The sequence below is a fragment of the Equus przewalskii genome, chromosome 2 (assembly GCF_037783145.1).
Source record: "Equus przewalskii isolate Varuska chromosome 2, EquPr2, whole genome shotgun sequence".
Lineage (NCBI taxonomy): Eukaryota > Metazoa > Chordata > Mammalia > Perissodactyla > Equidae > Equus > Equus przewalskii.
The window spans coordinates 116,495,315-116,513,799 of record NC_091832.1 but is presented as its reverse complement, the minus strand read 5'-3'; the positions used below and the strand labels follow the sequence as shown (position 1 = coordinate 116,513,799).

General features: G+C 39.2%; 1 protein-coding gene across 1 annotated transcript in view; it reads right to left on the bottom strand.

Moving 5' to 3' along the window:
* The window catches only part of COL25A1 (collagen type XXV alpha 1 chain), a 435,346-nt gene that overhangs the window by 139,525 nt on the left and 277,336 nt on the right, over positions 1 to 18,485 (bottom strand). Inside the window, exons 6-7 of the mRNA XM_070611755.1 lie at positions 6,547 to 6,573; positions 6,382 to 6,408 (exon numbers count right to left, since the gene is read on the bottom strand). Coding sequence (XP_070467856.1) covers positions 6,382 to 6,408; positions 6,547 to 6,573 — 54 coding nt within the window. The remainder of the gene's footprint in view (positions 1 to 6,381; positions 6,409 to 6,546; positions 6,574 to 18,485) is intronic.

The following is an 18,485-nucleotide window of genomic DNA, read 5'->3' as shown; positions in this document are numbered from 1 at the left end:
AGGATCTTGACATTGTACAATTTTCAAATTGGTGCCATCAAGCTGAGAAGTGACACTGTTATAACAAGATAATTGGGTCTCCTATTGTCCCCTGGATGGGAGTTGGCATTGTCCTGACTCTGCTCCATGTGGAGAGGTTCTAGGGCACTGCTGTGCATCATTCATTCATTCATTTGCTTTTTGGAGGGTCAACAGCACATGGACTGTAAAGACGGAGACTATCAGGATTGCAAAGATAGAAGATGCAGCTCTGCATTTGTGTCCCCAGCTTTTCAGTCTATTCACAGAGTCACGGAGTCTTAAAGTTGTAAAGGGTCCTAGCAGCTATGTGGAGGCAGCTTTGGTATTGTGGAAAGAGAGAAGAACTTGAAACCTGGGTTTGACTCCCAGCATTGTCTTTTGGAAGATGCGTGTGAAAGAACTCGAACGAGTCATTTAACCTGCTTGAGCTCAATCTTCATCAGAAAAGAAAAAGTCATATTAACATTTGTGCTATTAACTCACAGAGTTACTTTTCAGGATAAAGGAGAGAATATACGGCAGATGTAATGTGTAAGTACCTAGGCTCAGATCCTGGCTCTGCCACTGACTGGGTCTGTTAGGCTGCACAAGTCATTTAAACTTTCAGAATCTTGGTTTTCTCATCTATTAAATGGAAACAGTAAAAGTAACTATTTCATAGGGCTGTTGAAATAAGATACATCTTCACAGAGTGGTTGGTATATTTTAAGAACTCAATGTAATTATTTATCTTATTATTGTTGTTATTATTTTACCCATAGATATTTCTGTAACTCCTACTGTTTCACACTGAGGTTGACGACTATGACAACTACCTTGCTGATCGGAAGCAGCCTGATCCACTGGGAACAGAACAAACCAGAGGCCGAGAGAGCTAGGTTTGAATCCCATTTGTAGAAATTGTGTGAGCTTGGGCAAGTTACTTCACTGCAGATTCTTCATGTGAAATATGGGGAGAATAATAAGCTATGATCTGTTGAGGACATACTATAGATTTTTCACACATTATTTTATTTAATCCTAGTCATAAACATAGAGACAGAGAGAGGTTGAGTTAGAATTGGATCCCTGTCCAGACTAGAAAGGTGTTCAGCAAGTTGAGACTCTAAGTAATGAGCAGTTATCATTATCATGTGAGGTATTAGGTCCTGCTCCCACATTCATTCAGTCCAGGAGTCCCTCACAGCTCCCTTAAAGCAGGTCTCCAATCTCTGCTTGAATACAGGGTCAAGTCATAGCCTCGAAACTCTGTAGTACAAATGCATGAGGATGAAATGAAGACTGCTGAGCTCAGGCCTGGTGACTGAGAGCACCCAGACAGAAGCATCCAGACCATCCAGCTGAAAGGACAAGCTGCTGAACTGCAATGTGTGACAGCAACAATGAACTGAAGGTTACAGTAAATCTGGAATGACATCTCGCCAAGAAGCAAGAGGGGACGTGCAATTCTAACGTCAGGACGCATTCATCTGTGGAAATCTAACACTCGGTGTTCTGCAGAACAAACCCAAATGATATCTATGCTTGTTATAGTACACCTGAAACTATAAGCTCGAATTGGTTCAACGTACACTGACAGAAAGCTCATGCCGAAAAAGTTAGCCCTCTTTCTTCTGCATTAAATCTATGCCATCAATGGTATTCAAAGATATTCAACTTTCCTACCATCTACCTTTTGACATCTTGCAATGTGACTTCCACTCTTACTTCTTAACAAAATATACTCCCCAACATCCCATGACTCCAGAACACCAAATCCAAAACCTTTTTACAGATCTCATCCCTATAGCTTTCTTTTTATTAAGAACAGTTTGCTGACCACCTTCCTTTGTTTCAAAAGTAGCTCTTCCTTGCGCATGCAAACATTGCAGTGTCCTGGTTTTTCTTTTGAACGTTGCCCTCTTTTCTGACTCTTCTTCATCCCACTCCCTAAATGTGGATATTTCTAAAGTGGTTCCCACTTGCTTCACTCCTGTATCCACTATTTTTCTACCTCTACAGTTTCAATTCTCGTTCTGTGACAGTTTGGCTAGATAACCTTTGCCTCCAACTATGACACCACCTCAGATTTCCAGTCTCATGTTTCCAACTGTTTGCTACATTATTCCAGTGAAATAATTCATCGAAATCACAAACTCAACATAACTAAAATTCAACTTATCATTTGTCCTCCTGACTTTCTTCCAATCAATTTTAACGAGCCAGAAACTTTGGTCCTATCTTTATCTTCTTTTTCACCTTCAGCTGCTACATCAAATTAGCTCCAAGATTTGTGTTGAATTTTCACCTCAGTATCCTTCCATTTTACTCCCTGTTTTGTTTTGCTTTTTAAACTTTAACCTGGCCACAACTTCATCCACGGCCACAGATTTTGAATGTAAATCCAATATAAATCGAACATCTCCCACCCTCTACTTTAAGATTTCCCTCCTATCAATTTCTCCTCTACTAATGTCATCCTTGGGTTTCCCTCTTTGCCCAAGTTTTCGCTTGGCACTTGTGGCAAACCCTATTAGTGAGATGATACAACTTTCCTTTTCAATCTCATTTTCCTTGGTTCACTTCCAGCTGAGGGGTAACTATGTGACACAGTCTGGCCAATGAGACATGAACAGAAATCTGCTATGAAATTCATGGAAAGATTTTTGTTTTCTTGATAAAGACTCTTCTATCTTTATCCTGCCTGCTGATGTAGATATAGATGTGATGGTCGGACTTGAAGCAGCCTTCTTACAATCATGAAGACAAGGCCAAGAGATTCACAGAGACTTCCATAATAACATCATTGAATTATATAAATACTATCTAGCACCTCTTGGTATAGCTATTTACGCAATATAATATACAACCAGGTAGCTTCCTTCCTTCCTTCCTTCCTTCCTTCCTTCTTTCCTTCCTTCCTCCCTCCCTCCCTCCCTCCCTTCCCTCCCTTCCAAGATTGGCACCTGAGCTAATGTCTGTTGCCAATCTTCTTTTATTTTTTTCTTCTTCTCCACAAAGCACCCCCAGTACATAGTTGTGTATTCTAGTTGCAGGTCCTTCTGGTTCTGCTATGGGGACACTGTCTCAGCATGGCTTGATGAGCCTTGTTAGGTCCACGCCCAGGATCAGAACCTGGCGAAAACCTGGGCAGCTGAAGTGGAGGGCATGAAATTAACTACTGGGCCACGGGACTGGCCCACATAGTTTTCTTTTTCAGGCACTCAAGAGATTATCAGCTCCTTGAGGGCAGTAATGATGTAGTAATATTTTATTCTAACATTCAATAAATATTTATTGAGTCCTTACTGTTCTAGATGATGGTGGTATGAATAAGACAGACCAAGTCCTTGCTCTTATGGAGTTTATGTTTTAAGGAGGGGCATGTTTTAAATAAACAAAAACAGGCTAATCTAAGATTTAGATTGGGTTGTTAGGGCAGTTCTCCCTGAGGAGATGTTTGTGATGAAACCTCAATGATAAGAAGAATTCACTCACAAGAAGGCCAGAAGAGAGCAAATGGAAAGTTGTCAGGTTGGGAGTGAGTGTGATGTGTTTGAAGAACACATGGAGGAAGTGTGGTTGGAGCATAGCGGATGGAGGGAAAGACTAGTATGAGATGAGATTATAGAGGTAGGCAAAGGCCAGATCTTGAAGGTCCATGGAGGCCAAGCAAAGAAGTTTGGATTTCATTCTAAGGGAGTAACATGATCTAATTTACAACATAAAATGATCTCTCTGTCTGCTGTGTAGAAAATGGATTATACAGGGTCAAGAGTAGAAGCAAGATTAACTGGAAGATGACCACAGTAATGAAGAATGTGAGATGATAGTAGGTTGAATTTGGTGGATGTAGTAGAGAGAGAAAGTGGACCCATTTATAGTCTCTGTAGTATTAAGCATGGTATCTTGAACACAGTAGACTCTCCATATATATTGCTCAATAATATGTGAGTGTTTCGAAATAGTGTCACCTTCTTAATTTCTATATTATTTTCAATTTTTTCCTGCCTTGATTCATATCTTATGGCTTAATATATTCCTGTTTGACACTTGGGGAGCCAAAAAGAAAAAAAAAGGACCTCATATTCAAGGAAACAGTATAGACTCCATAATGGAAAGTCAGCTAACAAAGAACTGAAATGATGGAGCATATATTCTTAAGTTAGTTATAGAAAGAAATAAATTACTTGAAATAAATGGTAAAAAGTGGAATTCAAAATCTACAATAGGATGAAAATGGACAGGGTATTCAAACACAAAGATCTGCATTTTGAAAAAGAGAGTCTCCGTCAGCATCAGCTGGAATAGTGTGCCTATAGAGGATGCGGGGAAAGTTAATTTTCATTAAAATTGAAGACTTTTCCAGTTCTAAATTACTTTCAATTTTTCTGGAAATATAAAACCTTCTATTTTTACTATCTTGATATGATAAATTTCCTAATGAGTAGCTAATAATATCTTACTAGAAAGTAATATTTATAACATTCTAAGAGCCTTGAATGTGACCTGCCTTGTTTCTAAATTAGGAATCTGAGAAAGGACAGGCAATTTGGTAGGTTCTCATTCTCGTTACTTTTTTACTTACACACACTTCTCAGGACATTCAAATTTTTACCCATGAAGATTCATCCTGCATTGTGAATTCAATCCAAATTCCTTCAATACAAAGCAAAATCCAGGGGAAAATGAGATCAATTTTTGCCACTTTCCACCTGAAATGCTAAATGGCCCCTGAATTGTGTGAAACTTGGCCCTAGTCAGTGTGAAAACTGGCTGAAATCTGCATGAAAGCCAGTCTGGGTTCGTCAAAGTAGTTCATGAACTTTGGCCAAACTTGCAAGGAACCTGGTCCAAGTCTGAGTTTGTAATGCAACATGAAACCAGGTGAATTTCACATGGTTTCAGGTTTCATCCTGAAAACTTGGCCTCGCTTTATAATCAATCATCACTTTTTCGAACGATGAAAGCCAACACACCTTTTTGAAAATGAGGACTGCATGCATACCGATGACAGCTAAGCTGTGAACCACCCCTTCACTTCCTTTGCCAAAAGAAGATTTCTCAGAATGGAAACAGTTTCCCTCTTACCTGGAAAGGGCAAGTTGAGTGATTTTGATATTACGTGTAGAAAGAAATGATACTCAATACATGGAGGCATGCCATGTGAAATATTTACCACCTACAGAGCAAGTGGCTATACTCTAATCACATAAGGTTATGAGAATTTTATTCCATTCACATCCATGACAGATATCATGATGTTTAATCTCCTTGACCATTACGATGAGCTTTTAGCTTGAAGCTAGTCATCAGCTAGAACAACTGCCTTGAGAAATGAAACGCTCTGAGGCATAATCATTATTTCTGTATAAAGAAATGGCTGAAGAATGAAAGGAAAGTAAATCATACTATAACTTTTATCTAGTGTAATAAACATGAGGAGATTAGACTACAAACTTTTCAAGTTTCCATCAACTACATCTTTTGCAATAAAGCAGCTACCGCACTATAAATGAATTCAATAATTAACTGTGCGGTATGTTTTACAAAAAACCTACACAGTTTCTGTTTCAAACCTGAAAGTTTTAAATGTGCTTTTCCACTGTAAAAAATGACTCTCTTCAACCAAATACTCGTTTTTGTGCATAGTGACATGAGAAAATTGAGAGGTATGTCTGAACGGAACCACTACATCATTGGAACAGTATGTCTGAACATTTGGGTAATAAGGCACAGATGTGAAGCTGAGGACTTGGCACTACCAAGGTAACAACAAAGCCTTCACCACTGTGTTCTAATGGTTAAAAGAGCTACATTTTAGAAGAATGGAAGAAAGCTCCTCCTCTCTGGAATGCTAAATTATATTACACCTTTTACCTACTTAAAAATTATAAAAAAAAATTCAAATAAGTATTATTCAAACTTATGATGAATAAAAATATAAAATGCATTAATCTTTTCATCTATAATACAACATATTTATGCAATAGCACATAAAGTTTAACTGCAGTAAAAGGCCAAGTTCAGGAGGAATCCGCATGGTCTCTACATTGCAAAACAACGATGCAAATCTGAAGGACCAACAGCCATTGGAAGGGTGGTGGTTGTTGACTTTCTTTAGTAGTGATTCTGGCCCTTAATCAGTAGGGCTAATTACTGTAGAGTGTCCTATCTACAGGAATCAAGTTAAGGTAATACAACAGGATATACCCATCAGTTATTATTAAGGCTATTTCACTTCTAAGAGGTACAGTGTATTTGTCAGCCGTTACTAAACCATGTGACACAAAGGCAGTTATGGAGCTGGGGCTACTTTAATTCAATAAGTTTGAAGCTGAAAACTAATTTTCTACCCAGGACTGGAAGAGTATAACTTACCCGCGGTCCCTGATCACCTTGTTCTCCCTGTAGAATAGGAAAATGAGATGATAGTTTAGCACAAAGTCTGTAAATGATGCCCATTAAAAAGATCGAAATGTGACATAAGTCATGTCAGTATGGATTTCCACTAACTTAATTTTTTTCTGCTATACATTTTCTTACCTTATCACCTTTTGGACCAGGTGGACCCTGAAATAGAGAAAGAGAACAAAAGATTTTTTAAATAAATAAAAAAATATTGCAGCTTGCATAGATCAACTAGAGTTAGTTACAAGATTCATGCAAAGGGCACAGAGATAGAGCTATCGATGAGGTTTCTCAAGGAATTTGGGGTTCTAAGCCATAATTGTAACATGGCTAGAATGTGAAAATGGTATTATATATACATATGCATGCACACATAGAAAAGTATACATGTCACAAGTACATAACATGCTGAATAAGTTTTCATAAGCTGAACACATCTAACGCAGGTAGAACCAGCTGAACAAACCCAGAAGCCCTTGTCACTACTCTCTACAACAGTAATCACCATTTCGACCTCTGACAGAATACACTAGTTTACCCATTTTATACTTTGTATGAATGGAATCATACGGTATGTGTTTGAAATTTATGCATAATTTTTTGTGTAGTTGTAGACCATTCTTATTGCTTTATAATATCCCACTGTGTGAATACACCATAATTTATTTATTCATCCTGCTGTTGATGGCCGTTTGTTTCCAGGAGTTTCTAGGTCTTGGCCATTACGAATCATCCTGCTATAAGCATCCTAGTGTACACCTTTTGATGAAAAATTGTATGTGTTTTTCTGTTGGGTACATATCTAAGAGTAGAATTGTTACCTTATAGAGAATACGTATGTTTGGATTTAGTAGATATTGCCAAATAGTTTTTCAATGTGGTTCTAACAGTTAAACTCTCATCAGCGATGTATGAGAAATTTCAGTTCCCCTAAATCATCACCAATACTTGGTATTTTCCATCTTTTTATGTTCTGGTGGGAGGTGGTGTAGTTTCACATTGTGTTCTAATTTGTATTTCTCCAGTGATTATGTTGAAATTCCTTTAATACATGTACTGGCCATTTTGCATCCTCTTCCATAAAACGTTCACATCTTTTGCCCTTTTTCTATTGAGTTGTCCCATTATTTGCTGGGGTTCTTTATATATTATATATTATTGATAGAGATATAGATGAGAATTCTTCACATATTCTGAATGTGAATCTTTTGTCGTGAAAGAATATATTTATTGCAAATATATTTTCCTACTCTGCATATTATGTTTATATCCTCTTAAAGGTGTTTTGATGAGCAGAAGTTCTTAATTTTAATAAAGCTCAGTTTAACATTTTTTCTCTTTATAGTTATCTCTTTTAGTGTTCTACTTAAGAAATCTTTGCCTCTCCCAAGGTCATAAAGAGGTTTTCTATGTTTATTTTAAAAGCTAAAACTTTATTATTTTATCTTTCATATTTAGATCAATGAAGGTCAATGGAGATTTGATTTTGTGTGTGGTGTGAGGCTGAAGTCAAGATGTTTTTTTTCCCCATGTCAAATTAACCCAACACCATTTATTGAAAATGCATCTTTTCCCCATTATTATACAGTGTTACCTTTGTCATAAATCAGATGACCATATATATAGGATCTGATTAGGAATTTCTATTTTGTTGAGTAGCTGTCTATTCTTGAGCCACACTGAGATTGTCTTTATCTTTGAACAAGAATACTATCAGGAAATACTAATTCTAGAGGCAACAGTACTTTTTTTCTAGCTCTTAAAGATGAAGTCATGTTTTGGGGCTCAGCCTAGCTGAGGAATTAGAGCATTTCAGAGCTACCTTCAGTCTCTCACCTTCATCTTTAGCAGGGCCAGGCGAGAAGGATGAGATGAGACAGGCAGTAAAGCCAAGATTCTAGCGGTGGCCCTTCTTAGTTCCCAGGGGAGACTGCTCTGTCAGCTCAGGTGGGAAGGCAGGAGTGCTCTGCCTCTCAAAATATCTCCTACCACGGGGCAGCCACAGAGGAACTGTACCACATTCCTATTCTCAGTTGTGGCACTTCTGGTAACAGCTGCGAGGTTCTCATGAAATTAATAATAACAATAACATCATGTCTTACATTATGTGTATTTTACCATCAACAAAGAACTTTCACCTGTTACCACATTTAATCTTCTCCCAATCCAATGAGGAAAGTATTATGATATCCCTTTTAAAGATGCCAAAAATAAAACTCAAAGATTACCAAGGTTAGGCCTCTTGTGACTCAGTTATCCAGGACTTTAACCTAGTCTGTGTAACTTTAACTGAGGTGGTTTGGGATGCTAAGTGTTGGGATGCAGCTCAAAACCAGGTTCTCAGAAAGAATGATGACCACATATCTGGTGCCTGCCTTCAACAGGTGGCTTCCGAAATGCCTCCCAATTGCGTTTTTCACAGTGTCATGGACAGTGGCCCCGAGATCTCAAGTTCAAAATGAGAGAAAGAGGGATTGTAGAGAATCAGGGAGGGCAAGAGGGGGCTAAGATAACGGAATCAACTAGACCACCCTTTTTTTTCTTACCCCCAAAATAATTTTGCCATTAAAAAAAGGGAAGGGAAGGGGGCTGGCCCTGTGGCCGAGTGGTTAAGTTTGTGTGCTCCGCTGCAGGCGGCCCAGTGTTTCATTGGTTCGAATCCTGGGCACGGACATGACACTGCTCATCAAACCACGCTGAGGCAGCGTCCCACATGCCACAACTAGAAGGACCCACAACGAAGAATATACAACTATGTACCAGGGGGCTTTGGGGAGAAAAAGGAAAAAATAAAAAAAAAATCTTTAAAAAAAAAAAAAGGGAAGGTAAGAAAATTATTTTTCTTAATGTGTGCCTATTTCTGTAAAATTAAGTTTAAGGAATTTATTTCGTCATTTTTAACACACACAAAGTGCTCACTAATGCTCTTCAAGTAGGAGTTTATTTTTGGTGGGGCAAAGGAAACCCAAAGGAAAGAATGAGAGGATACCTACCATCAAGTATAAGAAATACAATGGAGCTCCTAGTTTTGATTTAGTTAAGTAGCATGTTATTTAGCTCTATTTTGATTTTTATATACATTTGTTAAATGCCTATAAAGAGTTTGGCAATGTTCTCAGCCCTGGTGGAGGATATGGTGGGAGGGGCTGATTTAGAAAAGCTAAATAGTCTAGTGCCAAAGTCAAACACTTTCCATATACTAGTGTTAAGGAAAATGAGCCCTAAAAAATCCAGCTACTGTAAGGTCACTTAGAGTTATTGTGGACCCTTCCCAGCCACCCCTCCCCCAAAATTGTCTCTGTAAAGTTTTGCTTGCTGTTGTTTGGTGAGATTTCAGAGGCCAAGCCTCTCATTGTACCAGTCCCCCAAAGGCACTTTGTTATGTGAAATGACATGCTTGAGGTCAAAGCTTTTTGAAATATTTTACGGTGGGGAACAGAGATGACTTTTTTTTCCCAAAGTCCAATTACTAATTCCAAAGCCACATGTGTCAACTAGAGCTCTGCAGACAGCTTGCCATAAGCAAGGGTGCTTAATTCATGAACACGTGAAAATTTGCATTCACAATTGAGCAATAAATACCGCTCTTCGAAAGGGGGTGTTTCTGAGCAGACAGGATGGCGTCCTGGCACCTGCCGGCTCAAGACAGAACCGAAGCCGAGGTCAACCGCCGCTCACAGCTGTGGCGGCTGCCTGGGACACCCCAGACCCCACTTGTGCTCTCGGGATTAATGGCAGGTGTTTTCTTCTGCTCTGACTGAAGTCCTACTCTTCTTTATGAACTGGACCCTCTTCGTGGCAAATATGGGTTGAATTTGAAGAAAAACGTGAGCTACTTTAGTAAACACAGCCAATATTTCAAAATTGGGGAGCCACGGTTCTTTTTAAAGTCAAAACATTACAGATGAAAGCAGTGTTTCTTTGATTACTAACTTTTAAAATTAAAGCTGGGTCATTATTTATTTATTTATTTTCTTATTTATATATTTTTTTCTTTAGAGTAAAAAAACCCAAACTCACTGGTATCAACTAAAGGATAGGCAGCAATACAAATTAATAAATTATGTGAATTACAGAGCAGTATTTTACAATGGCATCTTGCTGCTTCCAACTACACCAAGCTAACAATCTAATATGTAGTGGACATATTTGTGGTTCAGTATCAGTATCCATGGCTGGTTGGTAACAATTGGAAGGTAAAACTTTGTTGCTAAAACAAGGTTGAGGTCAATGGAAAGGAGATATGGTGACATGAGCATCATAAATTAGTGACTAGTGAATCACAGCTTAACATGAGGCTCCTTTGGCAGTCCTGTCTTCCTTCTGGTCTAGTATGTAGGAGTCAGATCTTTTAATGTCTACTTTAATAAATAAATAAGAATATTTGAAATGATCTTTCTAATTAGCTTTATGTAATTATTGCTAACTACACAAATTTTAAAGGTGCTAACAAAGTCTTTATTATTGGTGGTGTTACTCAGTAGTTGGAACATTTCTTTTAGAGCACTGTTAGTGTCATTAATTTACTACCACAGTATTTATAAATTTCAGCAGCAAACTTCAAATTAGCCCCTATTCAAATGACTTCAAATTCAGAATTTACAGGAACAACTTGTCTATTTGTGTCAAGCCTTTAAGGTGGGTCTTGGCCTATACCAATTTCAGTCTCCCCAAAACTATTTCCACCCAAATAATTCAGGTTTCAGCTCTTTTTCCATGCTCTATTATCTATGTCAATTAAATGATAAAACCAAACTAAAAGCACAATGAATAAGTGGCACAAGAAATGGAATTCAGGAAAATATTGGATTTCAATCCACATAAAAGTAATTGAAAAATAGCTGGAAAAGACAGATATATTCATAGAGATTGGATCCCCCAATAAAGGCCTTTCAGGGGCTGGCCTGGTGGCATAATGGTTACGTTCATGTGCTCTGCTTCAGTGGCCTGGGGCCTGCAGGTTCTGATCCCAGGTGTGGACCTACATACCACTCGTCAAGCCATGCTGTGGCAGTGTCCCACATGCAAAATAGAGGAAGACTGGCACAGATGTTAGCTCAGGGACCATCTTCTTCACCAAGAAAAAAAAAAAGGCTTTTCATTCACTAGAACTGTACATTTTGCCTACTTTTAATGGGTAAAAGCTAAAGAGGGAGTAATTTTTAAAAGATGGCAATCATGAAAATAAAATTAAATTCTGCTAGAGGGAGAAAAAGTGGAAAAAGAGCAAACTCTGGAAATTCTTGGCAGCCAGAGCTGCTAGAATAAGAATGGAGTTATGATTGCTATCCCAGAGAAGTATAGATCATTTTTGTTTTTGAAATATAACAAACCTTTTCCTGATTAATCTTTTCATTGCTATAGAATTATGAGGACAAGAGAGTTTCATTTTCTCAGCATTTATAGCCAAATATCATCCAGGCACTACGCTCCGAGCCTGGAGGAGGGATATGTAAATATAATTATAATCAGTGGAATAAACTCTGTGTTGTGGAAGCACAGAGAGGAAAGAAGGTAAGGGAGCTGGAGCTAAAAAGATGATATTGGAACTGGCTTCTCAAAGTTGGCCAGAGAGAAGCTGGGCTGGGAAGGGGTAAAGCAGCCCAGGCAGAAGGGAAGAACACACAGAAGTGTGAGAGGACATTGTGCTATCAGAGAAGGATGAGGAGTTCAGAGTGGTCAGAGCATGTGGTGCAGGGAGTGGAGATGGGGAATTGCAGGCAAGAGAGATCTGGGAAGACTGGCTAACAATACCCAGGTCCCTGGGCCGGACTCTGTCATCAACTTAACAAGGGGGTGGCGAGATCAAGTGTGCTCTGTGGCTCTCTGAGAGCATGGACTGCCATTCTTAAGAAGTCTGTTTGGTCCAGAAGAAAGATGGTAAAAGATCTGAATTAAGATCATGACAGAGAGAACACAGGGAAAGTTCTAGATTCAGAAGATATTGCTGTGGCAGAACCAACAAGACCAGTTAAAGGATTGCACAAGGGGACCACTGACAGATCATCAACATGGTTGAAGAAGTCCTACTCGTTTGAGTTCACAATTTAGTGCATTTGCAGGATAGTATAGGCCTAAGCTGGCTCAATGTGATAAACACAGCAGCTCCAGAGCCAAGTGAACCATAGAGAGTTTTAACTCTGGTCTGTGTTTCAAATCCAAATGGAGCGTTGGCAGCTTTGGCTGACCTAATCAGAAATAGCTGAGAGAGAATTCTCTATCATCACTGTTGGGATAAAGGAGCACAGAGATACATGGTGGCCATACGGTGCTGCCACCATACTGAAGCCATCCTCCGTCTATATCAACTTATGAGTAAAGTACACCTTTATTACACTTCCCTTCCTCTACTTTTTAAACTGTAAACTGAACACAGAATTACTATACAGGCACACCTCAGAGATAATTGTGGGTTTGGTTCCAGGACACAGCAATAAAGCGAATATTGCAGGTAAGCGAGTCAGACAATTTTTTTGGTTGCCTAGTGCATATAAAAGTCATGTTTACATTATACTGTAGCCTACCAAGTATACAGCAGCACTATGTCTAAAAAAATGCACATATCTTAATTTAAAAATACTTTATTGCTAAAAAATGCTAAGCATCATCTGAGCCTTCAGCAAGTCATAATCTTTTTGCTGGTGGAGGGTTTGGCCTCGATGATGGCTGCTGACTGATCAGGGTGGTGTTTGCTGAAGGTGTACGTGACTGTGGCAATTTCTTAAAATAAGTCAGCAAAACAATAAAGTTTGCTGCATCAATTGACTCTTCCTTTCATGAACGATTTCTCTGCAGCATGCGATGCTGTTTGATAGCATTTTACCCACAGTAGAAATTCTTCCAAAATTGGAGCCAATCCTCTCAAACCTTGCTGCTGCTTTATCAACTAAGTTTATGTAACATCCTAAGTCCTTTGTCGTCATTTCAACAATCTTCACAGCATCTTCACCAGGACTAGAGTCCATCTCAAGAGACCACACTCTTTGCTCATCCATAAGAAGCAACTCCTCATCCATTAAAGTTTTATCATGAAAGGACAGCAATTTGGTCACATCTTCAGGATCCACTTCTAATTCTAATTCTCTCGCTGTTTCTACCAAATCTGTAGCTACTTCCTCCACTGAAGTCTTGAACCCCTCAAAGTCATCCACGAGCATTGGAATCAACTTCTTCCAAATTCCTATTAATGTTGATATTTTGACCTCTTCTCATGAGTCACAAATGTTCTTAATGGCATCTAGAATGATGAATCCTTTCCAGAAGATTTGCAATTGACTTTGCCCAGAGCCATCAGAGGAATCACTATCTACGGCAGCTACAGCCTTAGGAAATGTATTTCTTAAATAATAAGACTTGAAAGTCAAGAGTACTCCTCGATCCATGATCTGCAGAATAGATGTTGCATTAGCAGGCATGCAAACAATATTAATCTCATTGTACATCTCCACCAGAGCCCTTGGGTGACCAGGTACATTGCCAATGAGCACCAATACTTTGAAAAGAATCTTTTTTCTAAGCAGTAGGTCTCAACAGTGGGCTTAAAATGTTCAGTAAACCATAAATAGATGTAAATAGTTGTGCTGTCATCCAGGCTTTGATGTTCCATTAAAGAGTACGAGAAGAGTAGATTTAGCATAATTCTTAACAGCCCTAGAATTTTTGGAACGGTAAATGAGGATTGGCTTCAACTTAACGTCACCAGCTGCATTAGCCCCTAACAAGAAAATCAGCATGTCCTTTGAAGCTCTGAAGCCAGGTACTGACTTCTCCTCTCTAGCTATGAAAGTCCTAGGTGGGATTTTCTTTCAATATAAAGCTGTTTTGTCCACACTGAAAATTTGTTGTTTAGTGCAGCCACCTTCATTAATGATCTTAGCTAGATCTTCTGGATAATTCCATGCATCTTCTACATCATCGCTTGTTGCTTCACCCTGCACTTTTATGTTATAGAGATGGCTTGTTTCCTTAAACCTTATGAACCAATCTCTGCCAGCTTCAACCTTTTCTTCTGAAGCTTCCTCACCTCTCTCAGCCTTCACAGAACTGAAGAGAGTTCGAGCCTTGCTCTGGATGAGACTTTGGTTTAAGGGAATGTTGTAGCTGGTTTGATCTTCTATCCAGACCACTAAAACTTTCTCCGTATCAGCAATAAGGCTGTTTTGCTTTCTTATCACTTGTATGTTCACTGGAGTAGCAATTTTAATTTCCTTCAAGAACTTTTCCTTTGTGTTCACAGCTTGGCTAACTGTTTGGTGCAACAGGCCTAGCTTTTGGCCTGTCTCAGCTTTCGACATGCTGTCTGCACTTAGTTTAATGATCATTTCTAGCTTTTGATTTAAAGTGAGAGATGTGCAACTCTTCTTTTCACTTGAACACTTAGAGGCCACTGTAGGGTTATTAACTGGCCTAATGTCAATATTTTTGTGTCTCAGGGAACCGGGAGGCCTGAGGAGAGGGAGAGAGATGGGGAAACGGCTGGTCGGTGGCGCAGTCAGAACACACACAACACATCGATTAAGTTCGCCATCTTGTATGGGCACAGTTTGTGGTGCCCCCAAACGATTACAACAGCAACATCAAAGATCACTGATCACAGATCACCATAACAAATATAATAATCATGAAAAAGTTTGAAATATTGTGAGAACTACCAAAATGTGACACAGAGACACTAAGTGAGCAAATGTTGTTGGAAAAATGGCACTGATAGACTTGCTCGAAAGCAGGGCTGCCACAAACTTTCAATTTGTAGAAAACACAGTATCTGTGAAGCGCAATAAAGTGAAGAAGAATGAAATGAAGTATGCCTGTGTTTTAAAAGCCATAATTTCCCTAGTCTTTTAAGGATGAAGGAGGCAGAGTCTGCTGCACAGGCTGTTCTCCAGGAGCAGAGCACAACCTCAGCAGTTTCTGCATGTTTGATGTCTATATGCTCAGGCCCTCTCGCAAATACTACTTTACCCAAGGTCACAGTCTTCCAGGGAGGAAGGAAACAGAGAATATCCAGTTTTCCCTTGTTCCAGTAGGACAGAAGCCTCAATTCTGCAGACTGTAAGGTTTCTGCCTACTCCCTGACTGCACCATTAACTCGGCACATCACGCCAATGGGATAGTTGCTCTGCAAGCACACATTCAGGAAGAAACGGAACTCGGTACCACAGTTTGCAGCTGGCATCTGAAACTGCACAAAATCATGTTGCAAATAGTATTCACAATGGAAAAATCTAGTGTTTTCTTGAAAGATAGGAACCCTAGCTATTGACATGTGGATAAATGTACCCTACTTCTGAATGAAGGGTTTTATGCAGTTAGCAAAGGCTCACCTCTAAAGAAAATGTGAATATGTGTTCTTCCAAGTGTATGTCTCAACTTTGAACTCACATAGTTTTCTGCTTTACTATCATAAGATGTTTTTTAGAGACATTTCTTCCACAAATCACCAAATCTTTCTGTTTCATAGACTTTAACTTTGCAAATAATTTCATCTGGCAATGTGTAAATTTTAAACTTTTTATGGAAAACCTGATGTGAAAATGCGAGTTCCTATATATAAGTATAGATCAATATGTGTATTCGTATAATTTCTTTTTAAATGCTTCAGAAGAAAAGTAAAAAATAGCAACTAAGGGTATAATTTGGGGGAATTATTTTTAAATAAAGTACACAAAATATCTTGGTGGTTAAGAGTGCAGGCTTGGGAGGCAAACATATCCAGACTGAAGTCCTGGTTCTGATGACCTGTGTGATCTGTGGCAGCTAAGTAACCTTTTTGAGCCTTAGTTTCCTCATCTGTAAAATGGGGAAAACGATGTTCATCACTTGGCTAAAACGCAACAGTGCCCATGAAGCATTTGTAGAATGTTTCATCCACTTTGGGAGTGATTATTAGGTACACACTCAATATTTTTAATGTTTTAATCATGGTAAACACAAAATAAAATTTCTTTTCCAGATACTTGACCTGAGGATGAAGAAAGCAAACATACTGATTTCCAAAAATCAAAAGGCAATGTGGTGGGGCCGGCCCAGTGGCCAAGAGGTTAAGTTTGCACACTCCGCTTCGGTGGCCCAGGGTTTCGCTGGTTCAGATCCTGGGCGCAGACATGGCACCACTCATCAAGCCATGTTGAGGTGGCATCCCATATGCCACAACTAGAAGGACCCACAACTAAAAGTATACATCTATCTACTGGGGGGACTTGGGGAGAAAAAGAAAAAAAAAAAGCTTGGAAAGTTGTTAGCTCAGGTGCCAATCTTTAAAAAAAAAAAAAAGTCAACGTAGCGAGAAATGTTTTATGTGTATGATTGAAAACATTTGGGAATATGCAGGTTTAATATAGTTTATCTCAATGTTCATGAATTATTACCCAACAAAGCCAAACAAAAACACTTCAATGTGGTTTTAACCATGGTACTTTAATGACCAAACAAGACTAACCTTTCGGCCCTGGAACTACCTTGTCACCCCTCGCATACAGCAGGTGCTCAAATTCTTGCTGAATTGAAACACCCAGAAACAAAAGAATGCAATAAAACTGTGTTCAAAGCAGCCAGCATAGAAAGAATTATACAAGAACCAGATTCAATGCTGCTGCAGAAGAACCGTGTTTATTATAGTGTCAAACTCTGCTAAGCCAGGGAAAGGGAATTATAGCTATAAACAGATTCATAGCTTCAGACTTTACACCTTTCGTTTTGCATTGAAGATTAAAAGAGACCAAGCAGAAAAGGGGGTAGGTATAAACAGACATTTAAAATATCAAAACCAGCCCCACTTCTTGCAAAACTAATTTTTACAGCTATTATTTTCTGGGCATTTTCTGTGGTGAGATCTTAACTATAAGTTCTTTTGTGATGTCAGTTTGAGGCCTGGACAAGGGACTATACATGCCCATGACCAGTCTTAAATCATAAGCAGCTGCCATCAGGAAACAATTAGTGGGGTCTAGCACTAAAAGAAAATTTAGAAAAACCAAACATTAAAAAAGGACTCTGAAAAGTAAGACTGCTGTAGCTCAATGGAGTGAAGGGCTTATAAACCAGCAGGAATCGGGGAAGCTCACTCTGGCTTTCCTTTCTAACACAATACAAATCAAATCCGGCCCAATTACTGCTCCTGCCAATCAAACCCAAGGGGTCCCTTCTTTCTAGCATCATTCCTTGCATCCAAATGTTTTAAGAAATTGCTAAGACTTTTTTGTTTAACGTTGAATTTTTTTTTCACTTATTTTTAAGAGGTCAAATAAAATGAACTCTATGGTGAAAGACTTGGAAGCCTAAACATTCCTTTTGTCGAAAGAAAGCATCAACTTGCTGTCTAAATGCCCACAGTAGCCCCTGTGACTTCACAGCTAATGGTGTAAGCTATCCTATAATGTTCTTACTGTCCTCAATATAATTCAAATGTATACAGAGGTACACCCATCTTTAAACCTCAGGTTTAATTTACAATCATCTATTTCAGCATGTTTCCTAATAGACTTTCCCAACATAATTTTGCCCAGGCTCCTAAGAAAGTCCTGTTTGCAGGTCAGTTTGATTCTTTGCTTTGTTTGCAGTATCTTATAGAGCAACAGAGGTTTTGTGAAGGGCAATCAGGCACAGTGCAGGGATCAGGGTAAGGTGTCCCCTGGAGTCTAAGGAGATTTGCAGAAGGAATGAAAACAACAGCAGTCAGATGAGGCTAGGGGAGCCTGAATCTCAGCGTTTGTCTATGATTCTCAAGATTCATGTAAATGAGAAGCCCAATCTCCCTCATTCTCAGCTGATGATTAAGAAGATCAAGAGCTCCTAATGGACACTTCTACAGCTCCCGTCCTCCATCCCCAGACTATTCTTCACCCTCCTCTCTCTGTGGAGTGAAGGGAGCACCGTACCTCCTCTCCACCCCTCGCCTCCCCCGTGCCTCGCCCTGCTGCCCTGCTGTCTATGGTGCTCTCACTTGTCTCTTCAGCCATCACAGTTCTCTTGGATTCTTCCCCTCAGTCTCCAAACATACTCATTCACTCTCTACTAAAGTCAAGGGGAAGAAAAGTTGCCTTTCCCCTCTATCCCTCGTTTTAAAGTCCTACCTT